Raw genomic sequence first — 26,196 nt, 5'->3', positions numbered from 1 at the left:
AGCTGGTGTACATGGTGGCCCATGGGATTCTTCTCCTTCTGGCCTGGTTCAACCTCAAACACCAATGTTCTGATACTGGCTGTGTGACCTAGATAATAAGGCCCTGACTTTCTCTTAAGGCCTATTTCCCTTTTATAGAAGAGTCAAAATTGATCTAAGATCCATTCCTCCAATGCTGATAGTCCATGTTCCAAGACTAAAAGGTCCAGAGCAGTGGGCCTCGCTAATGTTTCTGGGCCCCATCACTGTAACGTGCACAGTCCCAGCTGTATCCCCAAGGCCCACGCAGACACACGCACATGTGGCTGCCACTCTGCCCACAGAGGCTGAGGCCGAGGCCAAGGCCAAGACCAGGGCCAGGGCCAGGGCCAGAGGTTTTTGCTGAGTCAAAGCCATATAGAGAGAGGGAGGGAAGAGAGATGCAGACTCACGTTTCCAGGAGGAGGTTATCTGAGCATAGCAGGGGCAGGGTGGACCACAGGATACCTCTGGGACCCAGGCTCCCAATTCCACTCCACCCAAGCCTGTGCCAATGCTCATGAGTTCCCAACAGGTGGTTGTGGAAAAGAGAACTGGGCACAAGCAGTGGATATTGGTTCACACTGGGGACACCCAGACCTCAGAGGTAAAACAGAGGGTAGAAACCCACCTGCCTCAGGATTCCTAAGAGTAGAGGACCACAGGTTCCTAGCTGGAAGAAGTAAGACCCAGAGAGGTCAAGGAATAAAGCCAAGGTCACCCAGTCAGTTGACAGCTAAGCTAAGAAGCTAGGGCTTCCCTAGGGTCATAGAAAGAATGTGTCCTTTGGACACCTCTTGGTTCCCATGCAGTTCTGCCACTAATGACCCTGAGCATGTCACTTCCCTTTCCTGAGCCTCAATCTTCTCACCTGTCTCATTGGATAATGATCGCAATTTTGCAGGTGAACCTGAAGCACCCTGAGGAATGCCTAGCAATCACTCGGGGTCAAGGAACGACAGAGTGGTCTCTATGTTGGTCCCCCCTCCAATTCCAGCCCTCAGTTACGTGGTCCTTCTACTATTCAATATGTGGCAGCCTGTAGCCCTTCTCACCAGAGCCTAGGGTAACTACCACCTGTCCCTGTCCCAAGCTAGGCTGGAAGCAAAGGGGCAGCAGAAAGCTTGAGGATAAAGTCCCCTTCCCAGGCACATGTCCTGTGCACTCTGCCCCAGGGAAACCTCAAGGTGAGGCCTAGAGACCCGGGGATCATGTACTTCTCAGGGAGAGACCGTGGGGCTTCTGAGGTTTTACGAAGAAAACCCAAGGGCAGCCCAGTCAGAGGAAATGTGTAGCCATAGTGCTGATAGGGAAAGGCCTTCAACCTGTCATGGTCAGCTCTTCCTGTAAACTTAGGCCCCTTACTGGAAGGCCCCAATGAGGGGGAAGGGTCAGAAGGTGTTTGGGGAGAACAGCTAGATGGACACACACTTAAATTTTGTTCTTGACATGGGTTACTGCCAAGCCAGGTCCTCACCAGGCCCAAGGTCTGCCTCAAAGACCACCCAAGATCCAGATGCCCAGCTGCATTCTCTGACCCTCACTCCACCAGCAGCCTTGCTTAGCCCACATTCAACCTAAGGTCTCGGCACAGGCCTAACACCTCATGGGCCCCCACGTCTTCTTTCTTTGCCTTCCTTTGGTCCAAGATGCCCCCAAACCTAGCTCTTTCTCTAGGAAACATCCCAGGGAGAACATGGACTTGAGCCACAGGGATAGGAAGGTTGGAGTTTTCCCAGCCCAGCAGATTCCATTGCCTGAACCTCTTCTGCTTGGTAGAATAGGGAGGCAACCAGTCACCCCACCTAACTTTCTTTCACCCACTCAAACATTTGTGGCTCTGAGGCACCACTAATAATAGCACTCAAGCTTTATCAATGTTACTGTTCCATGAGAGTCTACCAAGTCAGGCACTAAAGGGATTTACTAAAGTAATCTCATTTAACCATTATAACACGACATCTTTTAGCCTCATGGTACACAGGTACCTGAGATACAGAAAACAGGCTCAGGGAAAAAAGAGGGGCTTGCCCAGGGGCACACCAAGAATCAGTGGTAGAGCCAGAAGTGGAGCCTGAGTCAGTCCAGCCCACCAACAGACATGATGGGTCTGCACAGACTAAGAGAATAGCAGACCCAGAAGGGATTCAATGAGCCCTTCAGAATCAACACCATTCACAGATGGGAAAATGGAAGTTATGAGTCAGGGGAAGAACTAGAAGAAAGGGCTTCTGACTCCCAGCTCAAAGCTCCTATTGGAGGGCACTTTTCCTTGGGAGATATCAGAGCTCCAAAGGGAGGATCAGATCACACTCCCAGCTTCCTTTGGACACCAGCACAGGACCTCACAATTGCTTGTTGAGTCAGAGATTCAGAGCCAGAGAAGCTTCAAAGATCTAGCTCAGACTGGATAGTAGATGGTATTAAGGAATTATTAATTTTGTTAGGTATGATAATGGCATTTTTGTTATGTTAAAAGAGAAAGAGAGGGCCCTTATCTGTCAGAGAAACATACAGAAATATTTACAAATGAGATGATCCATGATGGGGTTTTGCTTTAAAAATACTCATTTCAGAAGAGTAAAAAAGAGTGGGTGGGGTAGTGATGAAACAAGCCTGGCAATATGTTAACGATTATTTTGAAGATGAATGATGGGTACATGAGGGTTCACTATTCTTCTTTCGTGTAAGTTTAAAAAAAGTTCTATGATTCCAGGGCGACAGCTTTGTGCTGCAGTTAAGAGGCCTCAGACTAACCTAACCCAGACTCCGACTCCCGACTGTTCTATGTATTTCTGACCCTAGGTAAGTCATTCCCTATTTCTGAGATGTTTTTCTCATCTAACAACTGGAAGCAATAGTCCTACACTTACCTAGCTTGGAGGAGAATTAAAAGGGTTTCCTGTAGTGTCTGACAGAGAAATCTGTCCCTAAGTAATGTTACTTTCTTTATCACTATTATTGCTGTTATTACTCTCATACCACCATACTGCCTCATGACTGAGAGCTAGAGGCCAGACACTAACTTGAGGCTGGGGCCTGGAGTCCCTAAAAGATCAGCTAACTCTGCCCCCAACCCTGTCACACGGGTTACTCCTGACAACTGGGACACAGCTCAGGGGCAGCCCTAGGCCCTTGAAGGCTGAGGCAGAGACTCACCTACAGCCCGGAAGAGACAGGCGCCGTCCTCCTTCATCTGCTTGATGATGAAGCCCTTCTTGTCTCGCAGGGCCTTTTCAAACCAGTGCTCCTGCTGGAGGGAAGAGGTGGGGGTCAGCAACAGGAAAGGCCTGTACCCTCGCCCCAGGGCCCTGCCCCTGAGCTCGCAAGGGGCCCAGATGATTGGCTGAGAGGACAATGGGCAGGGTCCAGTTCTCTGCCCTGCTTGACAACTCTATGTGCATGTGAAGCAGGAGGAGACCCTTTCTTTTAGGGAATCAGTCACTGTGTGAGCAGACTTGCTCCCAGAGGGGCCTCAGCTGCCCTAAGGGCAGAAGCCCCATCTGTATTCTGACCACTGCTGACCATGCTGAGAATCCAGTGTTGGGCCTTCCCCTAGGCAGCCAGAGGCCCAGACCCAGCAAGTGCCTGGGGGGGAAAACCTGGCTTTACCTCGAGAAGTTTCACCTGGGGACCCCCTCTAGTCACTTAGGGTAGGGGAGATGTTTAGGAGGGAGTGACTGGCAAGAGTCTAGTTCCTGAGCTCCACATACAGCTAGGGAATTCCAAGATATACTGTATAAGGCAAAACATATGCAAAGTATGATGTCACTTGTGATAGAACACATTTAACATATATATATGCATATGTATACAAACACACATGCACACAAAGTTGGGAAGACTTTACACAACAAAATATTATCCCTAAATGTTGGTATTACAGATGATTTTACTTCACCACCTCCTTTATAAAAAGAGGTATACAATACCTTACCCAAAATTCCAAACTTCTAAAAGCTTTTAAAATCAAGTCTTTATCTAACTCATTTAGCATCACAATCCGACCTGAGTTGACAAGAACCCATTTATTCCACCTAGAGGCGAATATTCAAACATTTCTATGCAGAAACATTCAGGTGTTTGACTATGACGGGAGGTGTTACATAATACACAGTACACATACCAGGTGACTTTCCTAAATTCTGAAATTTTTCTGAATTCCAAAGTACAGCTGGCTCTAAAGGTGTGGGGTTAAGTGAATCTGTACAAGTGTGTATTTTCAGATGTTTTTAAAAAAAATAATGGAGAGGGACTTCCTGGTGATCCAGCGGTTGAGATTCCACGCTTCCACTGCAGGGGGCACGGGTTCAATCCCTGGCCAGGGAACTAAGATCCGGCATGCCGCCTGGCGTGGCTAAAAATAAATGAATGAATGAATAAATAAATAAATAAATAAATAAAGGAGAGATGAATAGGCGGAACATATAGGATGTTTAGGGCAGTGAAACATACTGTTACATACTGTTTAGGGCAGTGAAACATACTGTTACATACTGTTACATACTGTAACAGTGGTTACATCATTATACATTTATCCAAACCCATAGAATGTACAACACTAAGAGCAAACCCTAATGTAAACTATGGGCTTTGGGTGATTATGATGTGTCCATGTAGGTCCAATGATTGTAACAAATGTATCACTTTGGTGGGGGACACTGATTATGGGGGTGGCTCTGAATGTGGGGGGGCAGGGGGTATATGGGAACTCCCTGTACCTCCTGCTCAATTTTGCTGTGAACCTAAAACTGCTCTAAAAAATAAATCTATTAAAAAATAATGTCCGTGTCACTTAAAACACGTTTTCCATCTCAAAACAAAACGAACCAGAAGCAGCAGATCTTTCCCAGCCTCCTCGCGCCATCTGCTGGCCACCAGAAGAAGCCAGCCTGAGCCCGCATCAGGTCTAGGGACCAGAAATCCCAAGGCTGCTGCTCCTTGGGGACACGACCCAGCCTAGGGATTTACAGGATCTGGGCTAATGCCAATGAGACAGAGGAGGTCACCTCTCTGCAGGCCATTTTTAGCCAGCTAGGTGAGAGAAATTCCTGGCAAAGTAGGAAACACAGGGTTTAGAGGCTAAAAAGCTCTGGGTTCCAACCCCAGCTCTGTCACTCACTTGTTGCATGAGTTCAGGTAAGCTACCTGAACTCTCCAAGCCTCAGCCTATCAAACGGGGGATATGTGATCTGTCCGACAGCTGTCAAGAGGTTCAGAGGGGCTTCAGGACCTGAAAAGGCTTTCTAAACAACATACCATGCACTGGTGAGGTGGTCATCAGTAACAGAAGAAGGGGCAAGACCAGCACAGACAGAGATGACATACAACTGAGAGGCCCTCAGAAAGTCCCAGGTGAGTGGCTAGACAGGAGGGGATGAAGAGAGGGTGACAAGGGAATAGCCAGTAGCCCCACCATCAGGGCCCGCACGCCAGGAAGGTGTGGCTGGCTTTCCAGAGATGACAAAGGCACCTGGAAGCTCTTAATGGGCTTCCACAGCACAAACTCTTGTTTGGGTACAACATTCCAGCAGTCCAGGTGTCCCTCCTGCCCTGAGGCTGTCACATTGGACTGGCCTACTCCAGCCAGTTCCCCTATCCCTGACCTGCAGGGTCAGCCATCTCCCAGCACCATGGCGCCTGCCCTAGTCAGGGGTCTTCAGCAGGGAAGCTGCAACTATGACTACAACCCCAGACTGGACAGAAGAAGTAGTTCTAAAAAAGCAGGGCACACAGCAACCTCCTGTCCTCAAGGATGGGGGGAAAAGAGATCGAGAGGGGACAGGGGATCAAAGAGGACGAGAGTGGCTCCTACTTACTCATCAAACAAAGGTTTACCAACCAGCTACTAAGTCAGACCCTGGGCTGGCAATGAGGACAGAAAAATGAATCAAATTTGGTCTCAACCTCGATAAATTCATGAACTGCTAGAGGGGTGGGGAAACAGGCAATGTCCACACTGAAGTGTGAGCAAGGGCTTTGAAAGAGGTGAACACAGGTGTGCTGTGAAACAGAGGAAGGGACCTGGCCAGTCATTAAGGCTGGCACTTGAGAGGAGGTGCCACCTGGGTAAAGGAGTAAAACACCAAGACCTCCAGAAATGCTTGTTAATTGGATAAGAGATCACTTCTGTCACTCCAGGGATGCCAGAGGCCCAGCAATGAGTTCAGCAGAGCTAAAGTCCTGGATAGGACTAGGCAAGTAAGCAGGGCAGCGCCAAGAAAAAAGATGAATTCATATTAGCCGAATGCCTGCCCATGCCAGGTGCCAGATGCAAAAGGTGACCTCATTTAACTGTCCTTACCACAGCTCAGGTGGCAGAAAGCATTATCTTCATTTTACAAAGGCAGAAAGGAACTGGGGTTCGGGCACCAGCAAAGCCTAGCGTAAAGGCAACAAGAGAAGCCTCATGAGTCACAGCATGGAGATGTACCTGGCAGCCCATTTGGGAAAATCCTGATTTGTCCTTAAAAATGAAGAAGGCCTGAGCATTCCCCTTGCACAAGCAAGGCTTTGGTACTGGGGCAGCCAGACTAGCATCTGGGCCTGGAACTGGAGGCCAGACCACTAGCCACCCACTGCCTTTGGCACCAGCAGCCTTTAAAGCAGGCTCTGGCTGAAACCCCTTCTCTCTCTCCCTCTGCGGGGAGAAAACAGGGAGGTCATGGTCCTGGGCTCCAAAAAGAGCTTAGAGTCCCAAGAGCTCAGAGCACAGTCTTTTCCTTTCCCCAGCTGGATAGGAGCCTCCAAAGTGCCAACTTGAGAGTCGTTTAGGAAAATGGCCCAGGAAGGAAGGTCTGGCGGAAGTGAAAGGTGGGAGCTGGCCCAGGCATAAGCTACATCAATGTCCAGGCCTAAGAAAGTCAAATCCAGACCCTGGGACTTCCCTGGCGGTCCAGTGATTAAGATTTTGTGCTTCCACTGCAGGGTTCGATCCCTGGTTGGGGAACTAAGATCCCACATGCCGTGCAGCGCAGTCCAAAAATTAAATTAAAAATAAATAAAATAAAATAAAAATACAAAAAGTCCAGACCCTGAATCTTCCAAGCCCACTGCTGAACCTGTGGCTGACTCCCTCCACATCTCTGAGCCTCCACAAAGGGGTTGGGCAAAGCTCTCTGACACCAGGAGATCCAAGGTACAAGACTGCAACCTACTGGTCCAAAGGCACAACAGAAGTTGAAGCAGGCTGTGGGACCCAACTGACTGAGGTTTCAATCCAACTCCACTAATTATTAGCCATGTGATGAACTGCTCTGAGCCACAGTTTTCCAATCTGTGAAATGGGATAACAAGCCTCCCAATAATAGGGATACTGGGAAGACTCAAATATTATAGGACTTTGCCCAGTATGAGAGCACTTAATGAGTTCCCTTCCTCGCCCTGGAAGGGAAACAAGAACACCCCTGTAGAAGGCTGAATAATGACCACCCAAAGACATCAGGCCCTAATCCCTGGAACCTGTAAATGCTACAGGAAGAGGATCTTTGCAAATGTGGTTAAGAATCTTGCGATGGGGAGATTATCCTGGAGTATCAGGGTAGGACCTAAATGCAATCACGAGTGTCCTTAGAACAGCAGAGGAAGACCTGATACAGACAGAGGAGGAGACCACCCATACACAGAGGAGAAGCAGGCAGAGGTCAGAGTGATGCGGTCAAAAACCAAGGAATGGGAGTAGCCATCAGAAGCTGGAAGAGGACTGGATTCTCCCATAGAGCCTGTGGAGTGAGTGTGGCCCTGCCAACACCTTGATTTGGGCCCAGTGAAACTGATTTCGGACTTCTGGCCTCCGGAACTGTGAGAGAATAAATTTCTGTTGTTTTAAACCACCCAGTTTGTGGTAATTTGTCACAGCAACCACAGGAAACAAATACAACCTCCTTGTAGCACTCCCTTGTGTGAGCTGTGAGGCAACGTGGCAATGCTCACATCCCACAAGATCCACCCTGTTTGCATCCCCCCAGGGAAAGGGTTAGAATTAAGGCTGCAGGGGCCTGGAATCCCCCCTCCCAGCCTGGGAAGCTGCTGACTCTGTCTATTGATGAATGAGTTGCCACTGAAACGGGGAGGAGGCAGGGGGAGATGGCAGCAGCAGTGGCAGCTCATGGACAGATGTCTTCCCAGAACCCACGGCCAAGAGGTTTTTAGTATTCTGGGCTACACAGCTCTGTCCCAGCAAGCCTGGTGCCAAGACCACCCCTCTCTCCCCCAAAATACCCAGGAACACTGGCTCTGCTCCACGGGCTAAACATAGGCAACCCATCCAATGAGAAACAGACAGACACACTGCTAAGGACTAACACAAGCTCTCCAGGGCAGAGGAATCGGAAAAGAGCAAAAGGCCCCAAACCTACTGCCAGGCCACTGGGGTAGGGGGGTGAGGGGGATTAAAAAATGAAGATTCTATTATTCTGCAACAAAAAGAAACAAAGTCCTGATGCATGCTACAACATGGATGAACCTTGAAAACATTATGCTAAGTGAAAGAACGAAGTCACAAAGGACTGCATGTTGTATGATTCCATTTATATGAAATATCCAGAAAAGACAAATCAATCAAAACAAAAAGTAGATTAGTGGTTGTCAGAGGCCGAGAGGGGATAAGGGGATGGGAGATGATGATGATGCAGGGTTTCCTTCTGAGGTGAAAAAAATGTTCTAAAATTGATTGACTGTGGTGATGGATGTACAACTCTGTGACTACACTAAAAGTCACTGAATTGTACACTTTGAACTGGTGAAATGCATGATGTGTGAATTATATCTCAAGAAAGCTGTTAAAAACACACACACAGGGGGTTTCCCTGGTGGCGCAGTGGTTAAGAATCCGCCTGCCAATGCAGGGGACATGGGTTTGAGCCCTGGTCCGGGAAGATCCCACACGCCACGGAGCAACTAAGCCTGTGCGGCCACAACTACTGAGCCCGTGTGCCACAACTACTGAAGCCTGCGTGCCTAGAGCCTGTGCTCCGCAACAAGAGAAGCCACTGCAATGAGAAGCCCGTGCACTGCAACGAAGAGTACCCCCACTCACTGCAACTAGAGAAAGCCCACACGCAGCAACAAAGACCCAACACAGCCAAAAATAAATTAAAAAAACAAACAAACAAAAAAAACACAAACACACACATAGGGACTTCCCTGGCGGTCCAGCGGTTAAGACTCCATGCTTACACTGCAAGGGGTGCAGGTTCAATCCCTGGTCAGGGAACTAAGATCCCACATCCTGAGTGGTGAAGCCAAAAAATAAAAACAACAACAAGAGAAAACAAAAAACACACACACAAAGGCCTACAGCAGTGGCTGGTGAGAGGGAAGCTGGTAACTGCTTGAAACTTCATAGCATACTCCCAAAGCCAAGGGGTCCCACTCAAAACTTTCACAATGGATGGGGGGAGTAGAGAGCAGAGAATTAAAGAGATTACAACTAGCTTCAAAGCAATGAGTACAACTTCCCTCCCCACCACTACCCATTTTATGGATGGAGAAACTGAGGCCCAGAAAAAGGAACTACCAAAAGATACAGGACTCAAACCCAGACCACCCAGGCAGAGACCACTTCCTGCTATACCACTCTGCCTCCTCACCAGAGGAATCAGCAGGTTCCTAGAAGCCAAATGAAGGGTTTTTGCCAACAAAGATCAGTTGTTGCAAAGGCTCCTAGGAAGAACCCAGATGATCCTGGGGAAACTTCAAGAGAAGAATCAGCCAAGGTCCAAGGTGGGCCAGGTCAGGTATTCAGACACTCAATAACCTTGGGCATGGGTGGACTTTTGGCAGCTAAGCAGGAGATCCTGGGATTTGAACTCAGGCCTGCCAGCTCCAAAGCCTAAACTTTTTCTACACATAACCCTACCTCCAAACCATCCAAGAGGTCTCCCAACAGGCAACCCCCGAGCTTATTCACCACAGCATAGCTGGCCACAAAAATCACTGTCTGCCAACCCTGAGCCTCACACTGACCAGGCGACTTGTCCTGACCACCAAGCTTGGATGGTTGAGAGGGAACACAGAGGCAGGGGAGAGAGGAGAGGAACCCAGTTCTGCCTCGAAAGACACCTACTGTTCCCTGTCACCTCCAGGCCCAAAGGGCTTTGGTGTAGCTCCCTAAAATCCCAAAGCTAAACAATACCTCACCAGCTCCTTACCTGACCAAAGAGAAAACTGTGGCCCAGAGAGCACAGGCAGAACTATTCTGCTTCATCCAGAAAAGCCCCATCAGAGCCAGGGTGGGAACCCAGGCATCCTGGCTTCAGTGTCAGGTCCACCCTCTCCCACCACTTCAGCACACGGGCCCCCTTCACAAAATGCTCTGTGGCGTCCTCAAGCTCAGGACGCTCTCAAGCCATTCTTTTCAGAGGGGAGACTCTCGGCAAGGCAGCCATACCTGGGAAAGGAAACCCCTGACAACACCACCTTCCTAGCACTGGGGCCCCCAGGGTGTCAAAAGGGCTCCTAAAGGCAGTAGATACAGTAACAGCACCAGGACAGACAATAAGTCTGAGTAGTCACAAGGACCAGATTCACCATCTGGGCTCCCTCTCAACAACTCCCCTCTTTCCCAAGGATCTAATTGGCCTCCGGGTTACAAATGCCCCCAGTGACGGTTCAGGACTAAGCCTAGGGCTGCAGGAAGAATCTCCCCTCTTTTCATCCCCAAGTTCAACCAGGTGAAGCAAAAAGAAGCATCTTCTTCCTCCCTTTGTCCCAAGAAGTGGGAGGACATGAAGCCTCTCCTCCGTCATTGGGAAGGGAAGGTATCATGCAACCACAGAGCTTTACTTCCATGTTCTTATGGGAACAATTACAAGGGAGGGACTCCTAGCCCAGGAGATGCAAAGGGGATGTAAGGAGGTGTCTTTCTAGTCACCATGGCAGCACATGACTTTCTCTCTGTTCCTGGGACTCCTCGTTTCTGTGGAGAAGGAAAGGCACACTTTACTGCAACCAGTGAGAAGAAATAACTCCTGGTCCTCACCCTGGCAGATGATTTATCCTGCCTGGAGAAGTAGTAATGCATGGAAAGGGAACAAGAACAGGAGCTCAAAACCAGGCCCTGGCCCTGGCCCCCGTGAAGTACACAAAGATTTACCTGAACCAAGAGGGAGAGGAATGTGGGTGGAGAATTTCCTGCAGTGGGGATGTCCCAAACCCCTTCCCTGTCTCTGGGAAGAAAAAAGCTTATTGAAAGAAATTCAGGAAGCTCAGAATATTTCCCTGATCCAGGAAATTAGAAGCATAGCTGGGTCAGGGAGAGACTCAACACATCTCCTAGCTCTTGAGGGTAGGCCTCAGTCCTCATGTCCCCAGTACCTGACACCTTTCTCACAGAAAGTAAGGAGAACTTCCTAGCCTGAGCAGGCTCAGGTAGGGAGTTCTTATGACTGTGAAAAGCATCCAGGTCCTTCTGTCCAATGGGGGAGGCCTCAGGCCACATTGGGGAGGACTTCTCGTCCCTCTCCCTGGTGAGAAAGGATTGCCTGGTTGGGGGAGAAGGGAGGGGAGGAGGAGCCTCATACCCAAGGGGGGAGCTCAAGCCCCTCCCTAAGGTGAAGGATCTCTTGTCCCAGAGGGGAAGCTCAGGCCCCTGCGAGGAGGCTCAGACTCTTTCCCCCAGAATCCCACCTTACCCATGTCCCCAAGAGTAATGAGCAGCCCGCAGGACTTAGTTCAAAGTGGAAGGGGGGCTTAGGCTCAAGTCCCCAAGGCATGAAATCTTATGCCCCCAAAAGGCCTCTAAAACTGGGGTACACGTATGCTGAGAGAAAGTTCAAACTCATGAGGGGAGATGCGGAACCCTATTCCCCAGGGACTCTACCCATGCCCCAAGGGAAGGGTCTCAGGGCTCAAATCTGGTCAGGGGAGACCTCCTGCTCCTGAGGAGTACCTTAAGTTCCTTGAGGGGGAAGCTTGGACCTCACCTCTAGAGACACACTGGCCACTGGGGTATGTATGCATCTCTTGTCCTTGAGGGAAAGCTCAAGAGCCCTTGGCACAGTGTCTCAGATGCCCAAAGAGAATTCTCAGACCACTCCCTGAGGAGAAAAGTCCCCTAAAGACCTCTGTGGAGGGCTATCAGTCTCCTGAAGAGGCTTCAGACCCAGTCTCTGAAAGCCCCAGTCCATAAGCAGGGGCAATCCTAGGTTCCAGTATCCGAAACAGTGAGTCCTATTTTCTTGAAGAAAGGTTCAGGCCTGGTGCTGGGGGGGCGGGTGTCTAGACCTTAAAAATAGCTTAAGCTCCTAGAGAGAAATTCAGACTCTTGTCTCCAAAGAGGTCTCAGACCTCTTTGAGAAAGCACAGACCCTTGTCACTTAGAAGGGGATGAATCTCATGTACCCTAGTAGACTTTCTGGTCCCAGGGTGTTGGTTTTGACCCTTGTTCCCATAGGGAAGGGGATCTTAGGGGGGTATGTATGTGTGTGTGTCAGGCCCTTGACTTCTAGAAGAGGGAGTCTCAGACCCCACTGCTGCATGGTCCTGTGCTGTATCCCCCTGAGAAAGAGAAGGGGGTTGTCCTATATAGAGTGTCTCAGACCCCTGAAACGGTTTTGGTATCTTGGGGACACTCATATCTCTGAGATCTCCACCTTACTTGTATTCCCTGGAGAAGAAGCCTTAAACTCTTATCCCAGAGGAGAAGAAATCTCAAGTCACTGAACACAGACCAAGGTCCTCTGGAGAGTCGTGAGACTCCCCTCTCAGGAGGCATTCCATCTTGCCTGTCTCTCCTGGGGAGTTCCTACCTATTGGCCCTACACGAAGAGGTCCCTGGGCCCAGAATGACAACTACGGCCCTAGGAGACATCACAGACCCCACTTTTAAGTCCTCCATCTTATCTGGGGCCTCTAACCCCAAGTCCTTGGCGGGGGAAATAGGGTCTCTCACACCCCCACTACCAGAGAAAAGAGTGCCAGTCTCAGAGAGAAGACAAAGGCCCCTTGGAGCGATCTCAAATAGCCTTCCTTGGGTCCCTACGCAGTCTGGGCATCCCGTCCACCACACCCAGTCACCCGTCACCCCCCGCCCATACCTGCTCGACGGTGGCGGGGTCCATGGCCTCGATGCGCGCTGCAGCCGCTTCATACTCATCCTCACTGTTGTAACCTGCGCCGACCTCCTCCCGCTCAGGACTGGCCCCGCCAACCGCGCCAACCCCAGGGGCTTGACGCCGCCGCTTGCTGTGACCCGGCCCAGAGCAGCAGCCGCCCACGCCCACGGCACTGCCCACGCCCACCACCACGCCCGCCGCGCCCACGCCCGTTGCTGTAGCACCCAACGCGTCACCGGGACCGCCGCCGGGACCGCCGGGGCCCCCGCAAGGAGGAGGAGAGGCCTGCTGTGGCCGGGGTCCCGCCACGGCGCCAGGCTGCACGGCCAGCGCCCAGCGATGGAGGGCACCCGGTGGCCCCGGGAGCGGGCCCTGAGGCGGTGGCGAGGCTCGAGGACGGGTGCCGACTCCCGAGTCACGGTCACGATCGCTGCCACCCACACCCGTGCCGCCGCCGCCCACGCCTACACCCCCGCCGCGGCGAGGCGCCGGGGGCAGCGGCCCGGGCGGCGGCGGCTCGTTGGCGGGGTCGGCGTCGGGAGGCGGTGGTTTCTTTTTGGGGAGAATAGTCATGGCGGCACCGCCGAGTACCCCCCACCAAACTCGGCGCGGGGCACGCCGGGAGAGGACCCGGATGAGGGGGGCTACAGTGGTGCGCGAAGCACGACGGGATCGCCGGGCCCCGGATAAAGAGATCGAGGCACCGGTTTTCGAACGTCGGCGGCGCGCGGGTCACGCGGCCGGAGAACCCGGATGTGAAGTCCAAGATGAAGGCACCGCGGCGAGCTTGTCGTAGCCTTCTCTCCAAGCCCAGCAAGTTTATTGCTATGCTCGTTCCGGCCTTCGGCTTCAAAGGAAACAGAACCAAAACAAGCACCTCTTCGCCCCGCCCCCTCGCAGGTTCTTGAACTACCGGGTGGGGCCCGGGGCGTTGCGCAGGCGCGCCGGGGCACAGCCCCGCCTCTCGCTCGGAAGTACGTGGGCAAAATCTTCGCCGCCGCCACAACAATTGAGGGCACCAACCAATCGAAGCGGTTGCGTGGGTCCTCGATGATGCCCACGAGCCAATCAGAAGCGAACGATCGCCCTCCCCTGCCCTCTGTCTCAGATTTCAGTCAAAGTCGGCACCCTTGTTCCTTGCCTTTCCTCTTCGTCCCGTCGTGCTCTTGTCTCCCCGAGGCTCTGACTCGCAGGCGGGGGCACTGCAACAGGACAGCGTGGTCTGCCCCGTGCACGAGGTTTTAAATCGCCTCCCTTCCGGGCTTCCAACTTGGCCCCAGTCAGCCGGACTGACTGGAAAATATCAACACTCCCAGAGGTTAGCTAGCCGCTGAAGCATCACTTCCGTTTCCACCCACCAGAAATCCGCCTCCGGTAGAGAGGCGGGCACAGCTTCACCCTGGCAACAGGCCGGGTTCTGCAGTGATTGGTTAAGACATGCCACCACTCAAGTCGAACGGGCCAACCTTGGGACAGACATGCACCATTGGGACAGTGGGTGTTTGGGAAGCAGACACGCCCACTCTGGCACCGGCGCACCGCTGCCCTCATGTTGACCTCCCCGCCCCTGTGGCTAGCGCGCAGGCGCGGCACAGCCTTTCCCCACCCCCACAAGTCCCCCCAATGGTGTTTACCTGAATCGAGCAAAGTTTGTAAACCAGCTCTGTCAGCAACCAGCGTCTCGCAATAAGGTTGGTAAAATTCCTGCTACTGAACGGATGGAGAGCTACAAGCTAATCCTAGCTGTGCCCCTTCTGAGTGATATCTGGCAAGTCATTTAACACCCACCCCATCCTCAATTTCTACTTCTCTGTAAAATGGCAATGATAATCCCAATTTAAGGATCAGAAGTTAATGCTTGCAAAGCGTCTGGTGCTGTGCCTGGCATCTAGTAAGTGCTCAATAAATTAGTCTGCACTGCAGTGCAGTGGAAAGAATCCCAGGCTTTGGAGTCAGGAAGACCTCAGTCCCAGGCACGGTGGACCATTACCAACTGTATGACCTTGAGGAGGTCATTGTGTCTCAAATTTGAGGTTACCCATGTGTAAAACGGGAATGATAATGCCTGCCCAGACTACCTCAGGGAGTAGTTATGGAGTTGAGATGAGCTCATGAACCGAGAAGTTGTTGTGAGAGGTGAGGGCTCCCTGCCAGTCTTAAGAGCCAAGCCATATACAGGCCATCAGAAAGCTCTTCTGAGTGCCACCTAAACGTCTCCCTTCAGATGCCAACCCTAGTTGAAGTTCTTTCCTGAAGGGTGTTGGTAATAAACAGACTATGGTGGTGTTTTCTGCTCTTGAGACTTAATGGGAGGAGAAGACTCACGTTTACTGGGCTTACTGTGTTTAGGACACTGTGCCAAATGCCTGTGTACATTATCACATTGAATCTTCTCAGGACCATCTCACTTGATCCATGTATCCCACTCCCTACTCAATATTTGTCCAGCACTACACATCTAAAACTGAACTTATGATAATAATTGTAGTTAACCTTCACCAAGTACTTACTATGTGCCTGTTACTGTGTGCTCAACAGCTTTGATGTTCCCTTTGACAGTGAATGAATGGCACCCCCTCCAGCCTTTGCCCAAGGCAGAAACCTGGGAGTCAACCCTGACTGCTCCCTCTTCCTCAACTCCCACATACCTGTCAATCCTAAATCTTGCCAGTCCTATCTCTGAAATCTCTTGACCTTCCAACTCTTACTGCCACTATCCCGTCTAAGCCACTATCACCTGCCAACTCGGCAACTGCAAAAGCCTCCTCACTGTTCTTCCTCCCTCCAGGACTGGTTCTCTATAACCCACTCCCCACAGCCAGAATAATCCTTCTGAAATACAAAACTAGCGATGACTTTCCTGTTTATAAGCCTTCAGAGGTCCCCATTATCCTTAGGATGAAGTCCACATCTGTATCATAGCTTCAAAGGCCTTTTGTGATCTGGCCTACTTCTACATCCTCACCCTCGTCACAGTCTCACACTCTCCTCACTAGCTGTGCTGAACCCCTTCAGTTTCCCAAGGCCCTGAGCTGGCGCTCTAACCTCCAGGCCATTGCACATGCTGTTCCCTCTGCCTAAAACATTTTCACTCTTTTGTCTTTTGCCTGGCTAACTTCAGCTCATTGTTCGGCCAGGTTAGGTTCTCTTGCCATCTATATGCTTCTGTAATCCACTAATCTTGGTTCTACTACACTATATTGTAATTGCTTAATTGCCTTCCATGCTCACCTCTGTAGATCAGAGATGATGTCTACTTTGCCCATTTTTGTACCCCTAGGGCTAGCACATGATATGCAGTTAATAAATATTTGGTGAATGGATGAATGATTATTTCACAGATTAGCAACCTGAGGCAAGAGAAGATAAGTGATTCTCTCACCCAGGGACTGGAATCCAGGTCAACCTGAATCCAAGGTCTGTCTTCTCTGTGCTCCACAGAGCTCAGTTACACTAGTCTAGTATATCCAGTAGTCCAGAAGAGAGAATACAGGTAGGGGACATCCACAGGGAAGGGGAATTCGCCAAACTGAGAGATGCTTTTCATCAGGGTTCAGTTCAGAGCTGTTTGCTGTCAGGAAGCCTGGGTTCAAGTCTCCTCTAACCAAGCGTGTGCTGCTTTGGGTCTCAGTTTCCCCATCTGTGAGTGAGGGGGCTAGAGCAGATTATGTCCATGGGGCATGTCTCAGGACCTCCTAGCCTACGTCACTGGCTGCAGATTCACCTCTTCGACCACCCTCTTTCATTTCTCCTAGATCCCCATCTTCCAAAACACACCAGCAACCATCCACCTCCCATACCTTTCCCCTAACAGCCCTTCTGCTAGTTAAAAGGAATTGAAATTGGAGTATTTTCAACCCCTCCAGCCCAACCCAGCCCCCAAACCCACAGAGCCAGGAGGTGCTCATCCTTGTCTCTCCTCTCAGGTTTTATTGACTGATGGAAACTACATCTTTGTCAGCCACCAGCTCCACAGGGACAGTGCTGGGGACAGGGAACCTGAGATGATGCCAGATTTCAGCCTGAGAGCAGACAGAGTTCCTGAAGGTGACCGAAGAGGGAGAAGAGAGAGGGATATGTGAAAAGGCATTGTGGGGGAGGAGGAGGAGATCAAGAAGTTCCTCCTGCCTCCTCCAGCTCCCAGAGCTCAGGAACAACCCAGGCCTCAGCCCCTGCCACTTCTGGACTCCTGCCCAAGAACATGGAATCAGCCCATGATCTCCAAACACAGCCCAGCTCTCGCCAGCTGCCAGGCTTTTATCTCAGCCAGTCCAGACTCCAGCCCAACCCAGGAAGGAAGCAAGCCAGAGAAGAGAGAAGGAGGAGTAGTTAGAGGTGGCCCCTATGATTAGGGCAGATGTAAATATTGCAGCAAACTGGGCAGAGGCTTTGCATAATGTCACGGCAGCAGCTGCTATTGCTAGAGTTTGCTGGGGGCCCAGTGGAGGACGGGGTTGCGGGGGACCCATTTCCAGCAGCCAGGGAAGGGGGGTGGTGTTTGTGCTATCTGTGTGTGTTGGGAAAGGCAGCCTGACCCCTGAACCAAGGTCACTGCTGAGGCCACAGCCCATGAAGCCTGTGGTTGCATTCCAAGCTTCGGAATTTGAGAGTTGTTGGGCCCGGTGGAGGGTGGGGACTTCTTCTAGAGGCCAGATCAGAAGTGAGGGTTCTCTTCTATGAACCCCCAAACCTCCACAGCTCAGCCAGAGAGAAGAGGAAGTTTCACCTCTTCTTCTTGGGCCAGAACTCCTGAGGGGAGGAGCATGCAGGAGGCCCGCTTGGGTAGAGGGGCCAGTCCCAGTGTGCTGGGGCAAGGAGGCTAGGGGCCTGAGGAAGCCCAGTGCTTCACCTCCCACAGGGAAAACTGTCTGGGGTGGGGGAAGTTTCCCTTTCCCTGGCTATTTCCCCACCAGGTGGGCCATTCCATGAAACTCCATTGCATAGTTCTCAGTGGGGGGCAGAAGGGGTCCCCAGGCTGCCCTTCTCTGCGTCCCCAAAATATGGCTTTGGAAGGGAGCCCCCAGGAATTGGGAGAGCGCTCTGGATGGGCAGGCCCGTCCCTCATAGGGAAGAGATCTTGACAGTCTCGGGAAGGAGGCAAGGGGTACCCAGGCTGGAGTTCCTGAGGGTGCTGCTGGCCCCACTGCCACCACCGCCAGGGGAGGAAGGTTGGCTCTCATCTGGGGTGTTGGCAGGAGGGGTGGGGATACTGATGATGGCAGCCACGAAGTCCCGGCTGTCGCAGTTCAAGTCAAGGCTGTCATGGGGCTTGGCATTGAGGCTTGAGCGGCTGTGGATAAGGGTGGGAAGATGGAAGGTTCTTTAAAAGTTATTTTAATACTTGCCACGGCGATCATGACATTTACTGAGTGCCTACTAGGTCCCTGGCACTGTGCTAAATGCTTCCCCTGCACCCTTAATTATGGTGGTGCAGAGTGAGGGCTCTGGAGTCAAATAGTCCTGATGCCACCTCAACCACTCTAAACCTCTCTTCTCTCATCTGTAGCATGGGAATAACAATGTTTTCTTCCTCACAGAGATGTTGTGGAGATTAAATAAGATAATAAATGATACAAAATGCTCAGAGTAGTGTCTGCAACATAATGAGCACACACATAAAAGTGTTATCTATTGTGCTTACTCCTTGCAGTGCCAGAGTCCTCACAACAGTCTACTGTAAGATCTACACAATCTGGTCCTTTCTGTTCCTTTCTGATTTTACCTCCTACCACTCTCCCCCTCACTCACTCCACTCTACTTACAGAAGCTTCCTGGCTGTGTCTCTAACATGCAGACCCATTCCTGCCTCAGGGCCTTTGCACAGGCTGTTTGCTCTGCCTGGAAAGCTCTCCCTCTAGGTATCCACGTGGCTCATTCCCTCTCCTTCTTCAGATCTCAGCTCAGATGTCACCTCAGCAAAACCTTCCCGACCACACTGTTAAAACTGCATCACACCCTGTTCTACACTCTCTATCCCCCATCCCTGATTTATTTTTCTCCTTGGCACTTAACACACTGCATCATCTGTGTATTTGTTTTTTAACTGTCTCATCTCACTAGAATAGAAGTTCCATAAGGTCAGGATTTCTGTCTGTTCTATTCACTGCCAAAACTGAACTAAACTCCTAAACTAAAGTGAATTCCAAAATGCCCCAAATTGTGCCTAGCATACAGGAGATGCTCAATAAATGTTTATTGAAAGTACAAATGAAAAATGAGGAGTTCCAGACAAGATAAGCCCAAGCTTCCAGCATGGAGGAGTTTGGGTTTGAGCTTGACTTGCTAGGAGGCCTGGAGTCATGAAATCTCAGACCCCTTGGTCCAAGCTCTGAGCTTCCCCGGGAGAGGGGTTGCACAGCAGGTCAGCATGCTTACCTCTGAGGGGCAGGGCTCCTCTGCAGCCCTGCCAGCGTGTCCAGCTCCTGCATGCTGCCATGGCTGACCGAGGCAGTGGAGTTGGCAAGGCGGATGGCACGGCGCTTGGCTCTGCGGGGGCAGCAAGAGGATAGCAGGCTGCCAGGCCCCACTGGCTGGGAGGACACGGAAGTGCTGCGGCTGGTGCGGCCACCCAGCGAGACAGCGCCCAGGGCCTCACTGAAGGTTAGCTCATCCGTGAACTCATGGCACTGTGGGCAGAAGGGAGGCATGGTCACAGGGCACCACAAGGAAGCTGACCTCACCCCCAAGCTTTTGCTTAGGCCATTCCTTCCTTTCTGTAAGTCGCTCTCTCTTCCCTTCCCTTGCCCATCCTTCAAGGCTCAGCTCTACTGGGGCCTCTTCCGGGAAGCCCTGTGTGATTTCCACAATTAGTAGTGAGCCTCCCATCCCAGGAGGGAGCTGGCTTGCTGGCAAAGGGACCCCCTTCATTCTGCCACACCACCTCTCATTAGGCCTCACCGTTGTCTTCTCTAGACAATGCAGCAAGTGGTGATGTTGCTGCTCAAAAGCAGAACGGTTCCTGACACACGGCGCCTGTTCTTCCCCACTGCTGCTGTCCTGGAGTGGATAGAGCAGAGGGATGAGGTCAGCACCTTCCTCCTCCCGTCACTGCTCACCTCCCACCCCAATCCAGGCCCCTCTCCACCTCAAGACCCCCGTTCTGCTTGTACTGCAGGAAGGCGTTGGTGGTACCACTCTTTGCCAACCGGATCCTTGCCAAGCGCACCTTCTACAGAGAGAGGAGGAGATAGAAGGTCAGGTAGGCAAACATAAGAGTAGACTGGCTTGGGGTGTGGGGAATAGGAGGTACTCAGATGGAAGGCGCAGTTACCTGCTGTGCTCGGCGCTTGTCAGCACGCTGGTTCTGGTGGTAGATGCGGCTAAAGTTGGACACAATGACTGGCACAGGCAGAGCAATGACCAAGACGCCACTGAGTGAACAGATGGATCCGAAAATCTTGCCAGCAATGGTGCTGGGCACCATGTCTCCGTAGCTGGGGCCGGGGGAGGTAAGCCAAGGTCAAGAAAAATACCCACCCACCCCTCAGTCCCCGACTGCATCCCATCCAACTTGACTCACTCTGCGACCCTGGCCAGGCACTCAAACTCTCTGGTCTCAGTTTCTTGCTCTGCAAAAATTGGGGAATGACCTCTCTGGCCACCAGTGGGGGTCAAATGAGAAATGGGCCCTCAGCCCCTACTATCTGCTGCCCCCATCCAAGCCATGCACCGGGCATCTGAGTCAGCTGGAAATCTATTAATACCAAGCATAGGGGGGAAGGAGGAAGTCAGAGGCAGTAAATATAGCCTCCCGGAGAGAGAGTCCCACCACCACAAACCAGCTAAGGGGCTCTGAGTCCTGGGAGCAGTGCTCTGTTGGTTTTGCTTGTGTCTGTCTTACCTTCTCTAGGTAGCACCCCATCTTATTCCCCCAGGGGAAGCCTTGAAACTGTCCTCATATTAAAAAATAGGGGGGGAGCCTTGAAACTCCTCCCTCCCTTCCTCCATACCACCCCCCCTCCCATGGAGATGGAGCAGAGCCAATCTTACCAACTTGTTTGGTTGGGGGTGGGGGGAGTGAAGCTCAGCAAGGTTCCATAACTGATTTGCTCAAAATCACACAGCATACTCTTGTTCTAACCACAGGACCAATCAGATCCCCTCCAAAGAAACGCAGCCTCTGCAGTCTTCAGCTTCTAGGCCTTTGCCCCCACCCCCTCCCCCAGGATGCCTCTTCCTTATTTCTTTACTTTGACTCATTTAAAAGTCTCTCCAACTTGGCCATTTCTGGCTCTGTGATGTATCATCTCTGACTGTGTCCTCAACTATGAGACATCCTCCCAGGGTTGTTGTGAGGACTGAATAGGATAAAAGGACATCAAAATACCCAGTTCCAACCTGTTCTCAGTGCTCAGTATTTGTCAATACAATCCTGAAACTCCAACCAGAGTTAATTTCTACTTCTTAGAAACCTCAAATCAATTTTTCTGTTCTACTACTAAGGTCCTGAGTAATCCCAATGTATCCGTTCAACAGATACTGAGCAGCAACTGCATACCTAATCCCAGTGATAGGAATTTAGAAAAGGACCACAGTTATCTGCCCTAGACAGTGTCTTTAAGAACAACATGAGTTTGGTGATTTCATTTGATGCGTTTATCCCATTTCCTCTCAAGGACTGGCAGTAAAAAAAAAAAAAATGATGCCGAAAATATCTTGTTCTGGGGAAACATCAAGGAATCACGGAGCCACAGAGGTAGTGCCCCACACAGCAGATGAATCTAAAGGGTTGGGAGACGTGGGTCCTCAAGATGGAAAAAGGGGTGATAGAAAGCGAATATCTATTTATCCTGCACCAGAAACATTCAGATAACTTTCATAACCATGATGTCACTGAATCCCCTCTGGATGTTGAAGTGATCATCATTTCTCATTTTGCAGAGGGGAAAACTAGCCCAGAGAAAACAAGGTCAACAGAAAGAGTGCAGCTAAGACCATCGTTGAACCCAAGTCTCCTGACCTGAAAATTAAGGCATTGTCAGAGCTGGGAGGGATTTGGAGATTAATCCAACTCCCTCACTTTTTAAAGATGACCAAATTGAAGTTCAAATAGAGAGAGAGAGAGAGATCATTTATCTAACCTTTTTAATTTTACAGAAAAGGTGAGTGTAATTGACTGATCGGGCAGCTCCCCACACAGGGTCTGCACTCACCCAAGTGTGGTCATGGTGACAATGGTATACCAGAAGGCCGCGGGTATGCTAGTAAAGTTGGTCTTGTTTGTGCCCTTCTCGGCATAAAACATAACAGTGGCGAAGATGATGATGGCCATGGTAAGGGAAAAGAGGAGAAAGCCCAGCTCAGAGGCACAGCTCTTGAGTGTGTAGCCCAGAATCCGCAAGCCCTGTGAGTGCCTGGAGAACTTGAAGATACGGAACACCCGGAACACCCGCAGGGTGACAAAGGCGCCCGAGACATCTTCGTTCTTGGGCACGAGGAGCCCGATGTAGTAGGGCAGGATGGCCACCACGTCGATGAGGCTCATTACACTCCGCAGGAAGCGGCAACGGCTAGGGGCCGCGAACAGCCGCAGAAGGTATTCACCTGTGAATATGAGTACACAGGCCGTGTCCATGCAGAAAAAGGCCAGCGGGAAGCGCTCGCCACAGGGCTGCTCCCTCGGGGGCCGCCGTGCAGGGCCGCGGCACGGAATGGTCTCAACCACGTTGGCGATGACCGACACAGCGATGAAAAAGCCGGTAACGTAGTAGAAAACGAGGGCTGCGGTGCTCGTGTGTGGGTTCTCGAAGGCCCGCCAGAGCTGCTGCCGCAGGGAGCTGCCAGCCGGCAGGGATGGGCCGTCCCCGGCCTGCTCGGCCTCCTCGTCCTCCGCCAGGCGCTCGGCGTTCTCCTTCTTGCGGTCCCGGTACTCTTCGAGGCAGCAGTCGCCCACGAGCTCAGGCACCAGGCCATAGAAGGCCAGCTCTTCGTCAAAGGCCTGGATGCACTCCTGCCGTGGGCAGTGCAGTCGGCCCGTGCGGTAGAAGTTGAGCACGTGCCGGAACATGTCTGGGTCGCGATCAAAGAAGTACTCGCCTGAGTCGGCGTCATAGAAGAATTCCTTTTCTGAACTGCCCAGCAGAGTGTCTGGGTAGCGGTCGAGCGTGTTCTTCCAGGTCTCAAAGCGCCGTCCGCTCACGTTCACCACCAGAACCTCATCCCCTCGAGTTGCCTTCACCCCCGGCGCGGGGGGCAGGGGCTGCTGGGCCAGGGGCAGCCAGCCCACCGCGGCCGCCCGTGCAAAAGGCAGCCATGTGGCCACGCCTGCTGCCATCCTGCCGCGCCCCAGGCCCACGGAGACTTGTGGGGGAGGGGTTGGACTTTAGGAGAATGTGGCTGTCTCCAGGATGGTGGAGGCTTGGAGAGGCCCTGGGCCACTCGCACAAGGAAACTGGGGGTGTCTAGAGAGGCCAAGAGGAACCGGGAGGAGGACCTAGAGAGATGGGCAAGGGCTTGGGGGACATGTAGAGGGTCTAAGAGGGACCAGGGCGATGTCTTGAGGGAGTGAGAAGGGGCTAGGGGACATGGAGAGGAGCAGAAGAGGAGCGTCTAGAGGTGCCAAAAAGGATCCGAGGGAGTGTTTAGAGACTGAGATGATTCTAGAGGGGTCAGCACTGCCTGAGAGGTATCTGGGGGTGTCTAGAATGAAGCAAGAAACACTGGGGAGTTGTCCACACTCTCAAGAGTTCTGAGGGAAGGAAGAAGGGACTGGAACCGCTTAGTGGGGTTGGAGAGGGGATCGGGGCATCTGGAGGGGTAGAAATGGAACCAGAGGTGTTTGCAAGAGGCTGAGAGTGTCTGGAGGGGGATTCTGAAGGAACTGAGAGAGGTGAGGAGGGTTGTCCAAACTCTCAAGACTTCTGGGGAGAAGATAAGGGGGTTGGAGCCCCTTCGTGGATCTAGGAAAGGGGGTGGTGCATCTAAGGGGTGGCTACAGAGCCAGGAGTTTGTAAAGAGGCTGAGAGGTGTCTTGGGAGTGCCTAGAGCTGCCAAGAATAGCCTGGGGGTGGGGTGTCCACACTCTACAGGAGTTCTGGGGAAGGAAGGAGAGGTGGGGCCCCCTAGCGGGGCTGGAGAAGGGGGTGGGGTATCTAAAGGGTTAGATGGGGCCAGGTTATTTTTCAGAGGCTGAGAGGTGTCTGGTAGAGAAGGGTATCCAGGGGGGCTGAGAAAGCCTGGTCCACCCTCTCAAGAGTTCAGGGGGTAGGGAAGGAACCTGGAGAACCCCTCAGGGCTGGGACTCAACTGGAAGGAAGTTGGGCATAGCCCCAGAGCATCCAGAGAATCAAAAAAGACTAAGATAAGAGGAAGACGGGGTCCCCCTCAAAATGGGTTGGAGGGCAGGGTGGGGTGTTGAAAGGGAGTTGGGTGTGTCTGCAGGGAGGGGGGCTCCTGGGCCTTACAGGAGCCCAGGAAGGCCGGGATCAGGCTGCGTCCCACTGTTGGGGGCTGGTCTGGGGAAACCACACCCCGAGGGGCTGGTGGTATGTGCTGGGCAGCGGCAGAAGCAGCAGCGGCAGCAGGACGTGAGGAGGAAGAGGAGAAGCCAGGCCTGGGAGAGAAGGCAGCACAGGCAGGAGGAGGGGGCTGGGTCCCTGGAAGGAGGCTTGGAAGGACAAGGTCCAGTAGGACTGTCCCAGGATGGGCTAGGGCCTGGGGGCTGGACCAGGGAAGGACAAGGACAGCACTGTTGGTGGTCCCCTCCCCCTCCCCATAGGGCCGTCCTCACCTGTGTCCCCGCTGCAGCAGCAGCAACAGCGGTGGGGCTGGGGGTACCAAACACCGGAGCTCCTGCCCCACTCTGCAGAGCTGCCCAAGTTCTCCACCTCCTCTGGCTCTCTCTCCCCGCCCCTCTGAGCTTGCCGGGAGATGGAGAGGCAGGGAGGGGCCTCGTGGCTCCCAGAGCCCCCTCCCCTAGGACTGCCTGAGAGGGACCCTGGGGAGACTCCGCCTCCTACAAAGCTGGTTGGGCCTCAGTCGCGTCATCTGGAAAATGGGGGTGGCAGGGAGCTTTGCCAATTCTCCCCACCTCCTTCCTGGACTCCCCCCTCTTCCTGCCCAGATCCTACCCCCTCTGCCCCCAGGGGCCCCCACCCCCACCCGTCTGAATCAGCAGCACTTAGCAGATCCGATCGATGGGGAGGCTTCTGTTAATGGCCCCAGAGCGGGGAGTGCCACGGGGAATGATGCAGCGCTGTGTCCCCTCCCTGCCCCCTAGGCTGAAGAAGGGGGGGTGGGGGAAAACTGGTGGGGGGGTGTTTTTCTAGAGGCCAGGCCCCCAAAGCTGCTCCCCAGTGGTGCTGGAGGGGTTAGAGTCCTGCTCTAACCAAGACTGCTGCCGTGGGACTGGAGCACTGTCCTGTTTGCGGATGTGAAACGTCGTGGAGGGGGGGCGGTAAGGGGAGTACAGATGGGGACAAGCCAGGTCCCACCTCCATAGCAGGTTCTCCCCCAGGCAGGCCCCACTCTGAGGTGCAGTCTCCATCATCTGTCCACATCCAGGAGCCTCAAATCATGCCTCCTCCGCTAGAGGGCTCTGCTCCTGGGTAGCAAGAGCACTGGGTACCAAGTGCCTCAGGCATGGGTGGGTTCAAGCCCCAGCTGTGCCACTGACTTATGTCCTTGAGCAAGTGACTTGCATTGTTTTTCTCTTTGTCGGATGGAGAGTTACCCCAGCTTGATAGTGTCTTTGGGAGCAATAAATGGAGTGATGTGAAAGGGGCATGGCACACAGAGGACGCCTTACCTTTAACAATTAAAGGTGTGTGGTGATGGGGGAGCAGTAATGCAGGGCCAATTTTTGCCTTTCAATGGACTTATCCATCCATGTAATCCTCCATTTGCTCATCACACTCCTGATTTGTCCATTTGCCCATCCCTCCTCCCACCCACCACCCACTTATCCGTCCATTCTCCCCCTCACACAGCCAATTACTCTGTCCTTCCCTCTAGCCACCCATCTGTCCATTTAGTCATTAATCCACCTACCTATTCACTCATTCATTTGTATATTCACCCCATCTACCCCTACCCATATGGATCCCCCACCACCCAACTATCTGTCCATCTATCCATTGCTCTATCATTTATTCACCTACTCTTTACTCTTCCCATTAGCTCATCC

The 26,196-nt window shown here is 52.3% G+C and overlaps 2 protein-coding genes across 6 annotated transcripts in view; both read right to left on the bottom strand.

Annotated features, from left to right (window-relative positions):
- The window catches only part of OTUD5 (OTU deubiquitinase 5), a 28,586-nt gene extending 14,241 nt beyond the window's left edge, over positions 1–14,345 (bottom strand). The window contains exons 1-3 of one of the 5 annotated variants that reach the window (XM_019943576.3): positions 13,056–14,345; positions 10,892–10,936; positions 3,178–3,271 (exon numbers count right to left, since the gene is read on the bottom strand). In XM_019943576.3, the coding sequence (XP_019799135.1) occupies positions 3,178–3,271; positions 10,892–10,936; positions 13,056–13,646 (730 nt within the window). In that variant the 5' untranslated portion in view covers positions 13,647–14,345. The remainder of the gene's footprint in view (positions 1–3,177; positions 3,272–10,891; positions 10,937–13,055) is intronic. The other 4 variants (XM_019943578.3, XM_019943581.3, XM_019943579.3 and 1 more) reach the window with 4 other exon arrangements.
- A 3,733-nt stretch (positions 14,346–18,078) lies between these two features.
- On the bottom strand, positions 18,079–25,080 carry KCND1 (potassium voltage-gated channel subfamily D member 1). Its single transcript, XM_004331009.4, has 6 exons — positions 22,226–25,080; positions 20,344–20,506; positions 20,158–20,241; positions 19,971–20,069; positions 19,449–19,699; positions 18,079–18,363 (listed from the first exon to the last, which is right to left on the bottom strand). The coding sequence occupies exons 1-6, from the start codon at positions 23,344–23,346 to the stop codon at positions 18,135–18,137; spliced, it is 1,947 nt and encodes a 648-aa protein (XP_004331057.1). The 5' UTR covers positions 23,347–25,080; the 3' UTR covers positions 18,079–18,134.
- Positions 25,081–26,196: the final 1,116 nt, after the last annotated feature.

Source organism: Tursiops truncatus, chromosome X (assembly GCF_011762595.2).
Source record: "Tursiops truncatus isolate mTurTru1 chromosome X, mTurTru1.mat.Y, whole genome shotgun sequence".
Lineage (NCBI taxonomy): Eukaryota > Metazoa > Chordata > Mammalia > Artiodactyla > Delphinidae > Tursiops > Tursiops truncatus.
The sequence above is the reverse complement of the archived record's forward strand: the minus strand, read 5'-3'. Positions and strand labels throughout refer to the sequence as shown.

What these genes read in the sequence shown, in the direction of transcription:
- KCND1 (XM_004331009.4), bottom strand. Translation starts at nt 23,346, where the DNA reads ATGGCAGCAGGCGTGGCCACATGGCTGCCTTTTGCACGGGCGGCCGCG. An exon ending in GTCACCATGACCACACTTGG is followed by an intron (nt 20,507 to 22,225) that starts GTGAGTGCAGAC and finishes CCCCGGCCCCAG; the next exon opens with CTACGGAGACATGGTGCCCA. An exon ending in AGGAGCCCTGCCCCTCAGAG is followed by an intron (nt 18,364 to 19,448) that starts GTAAGCATGCTG and finishes CCTTATCCACAG; the next exon opens with CCGCTCAAGCCTCAATGCCA.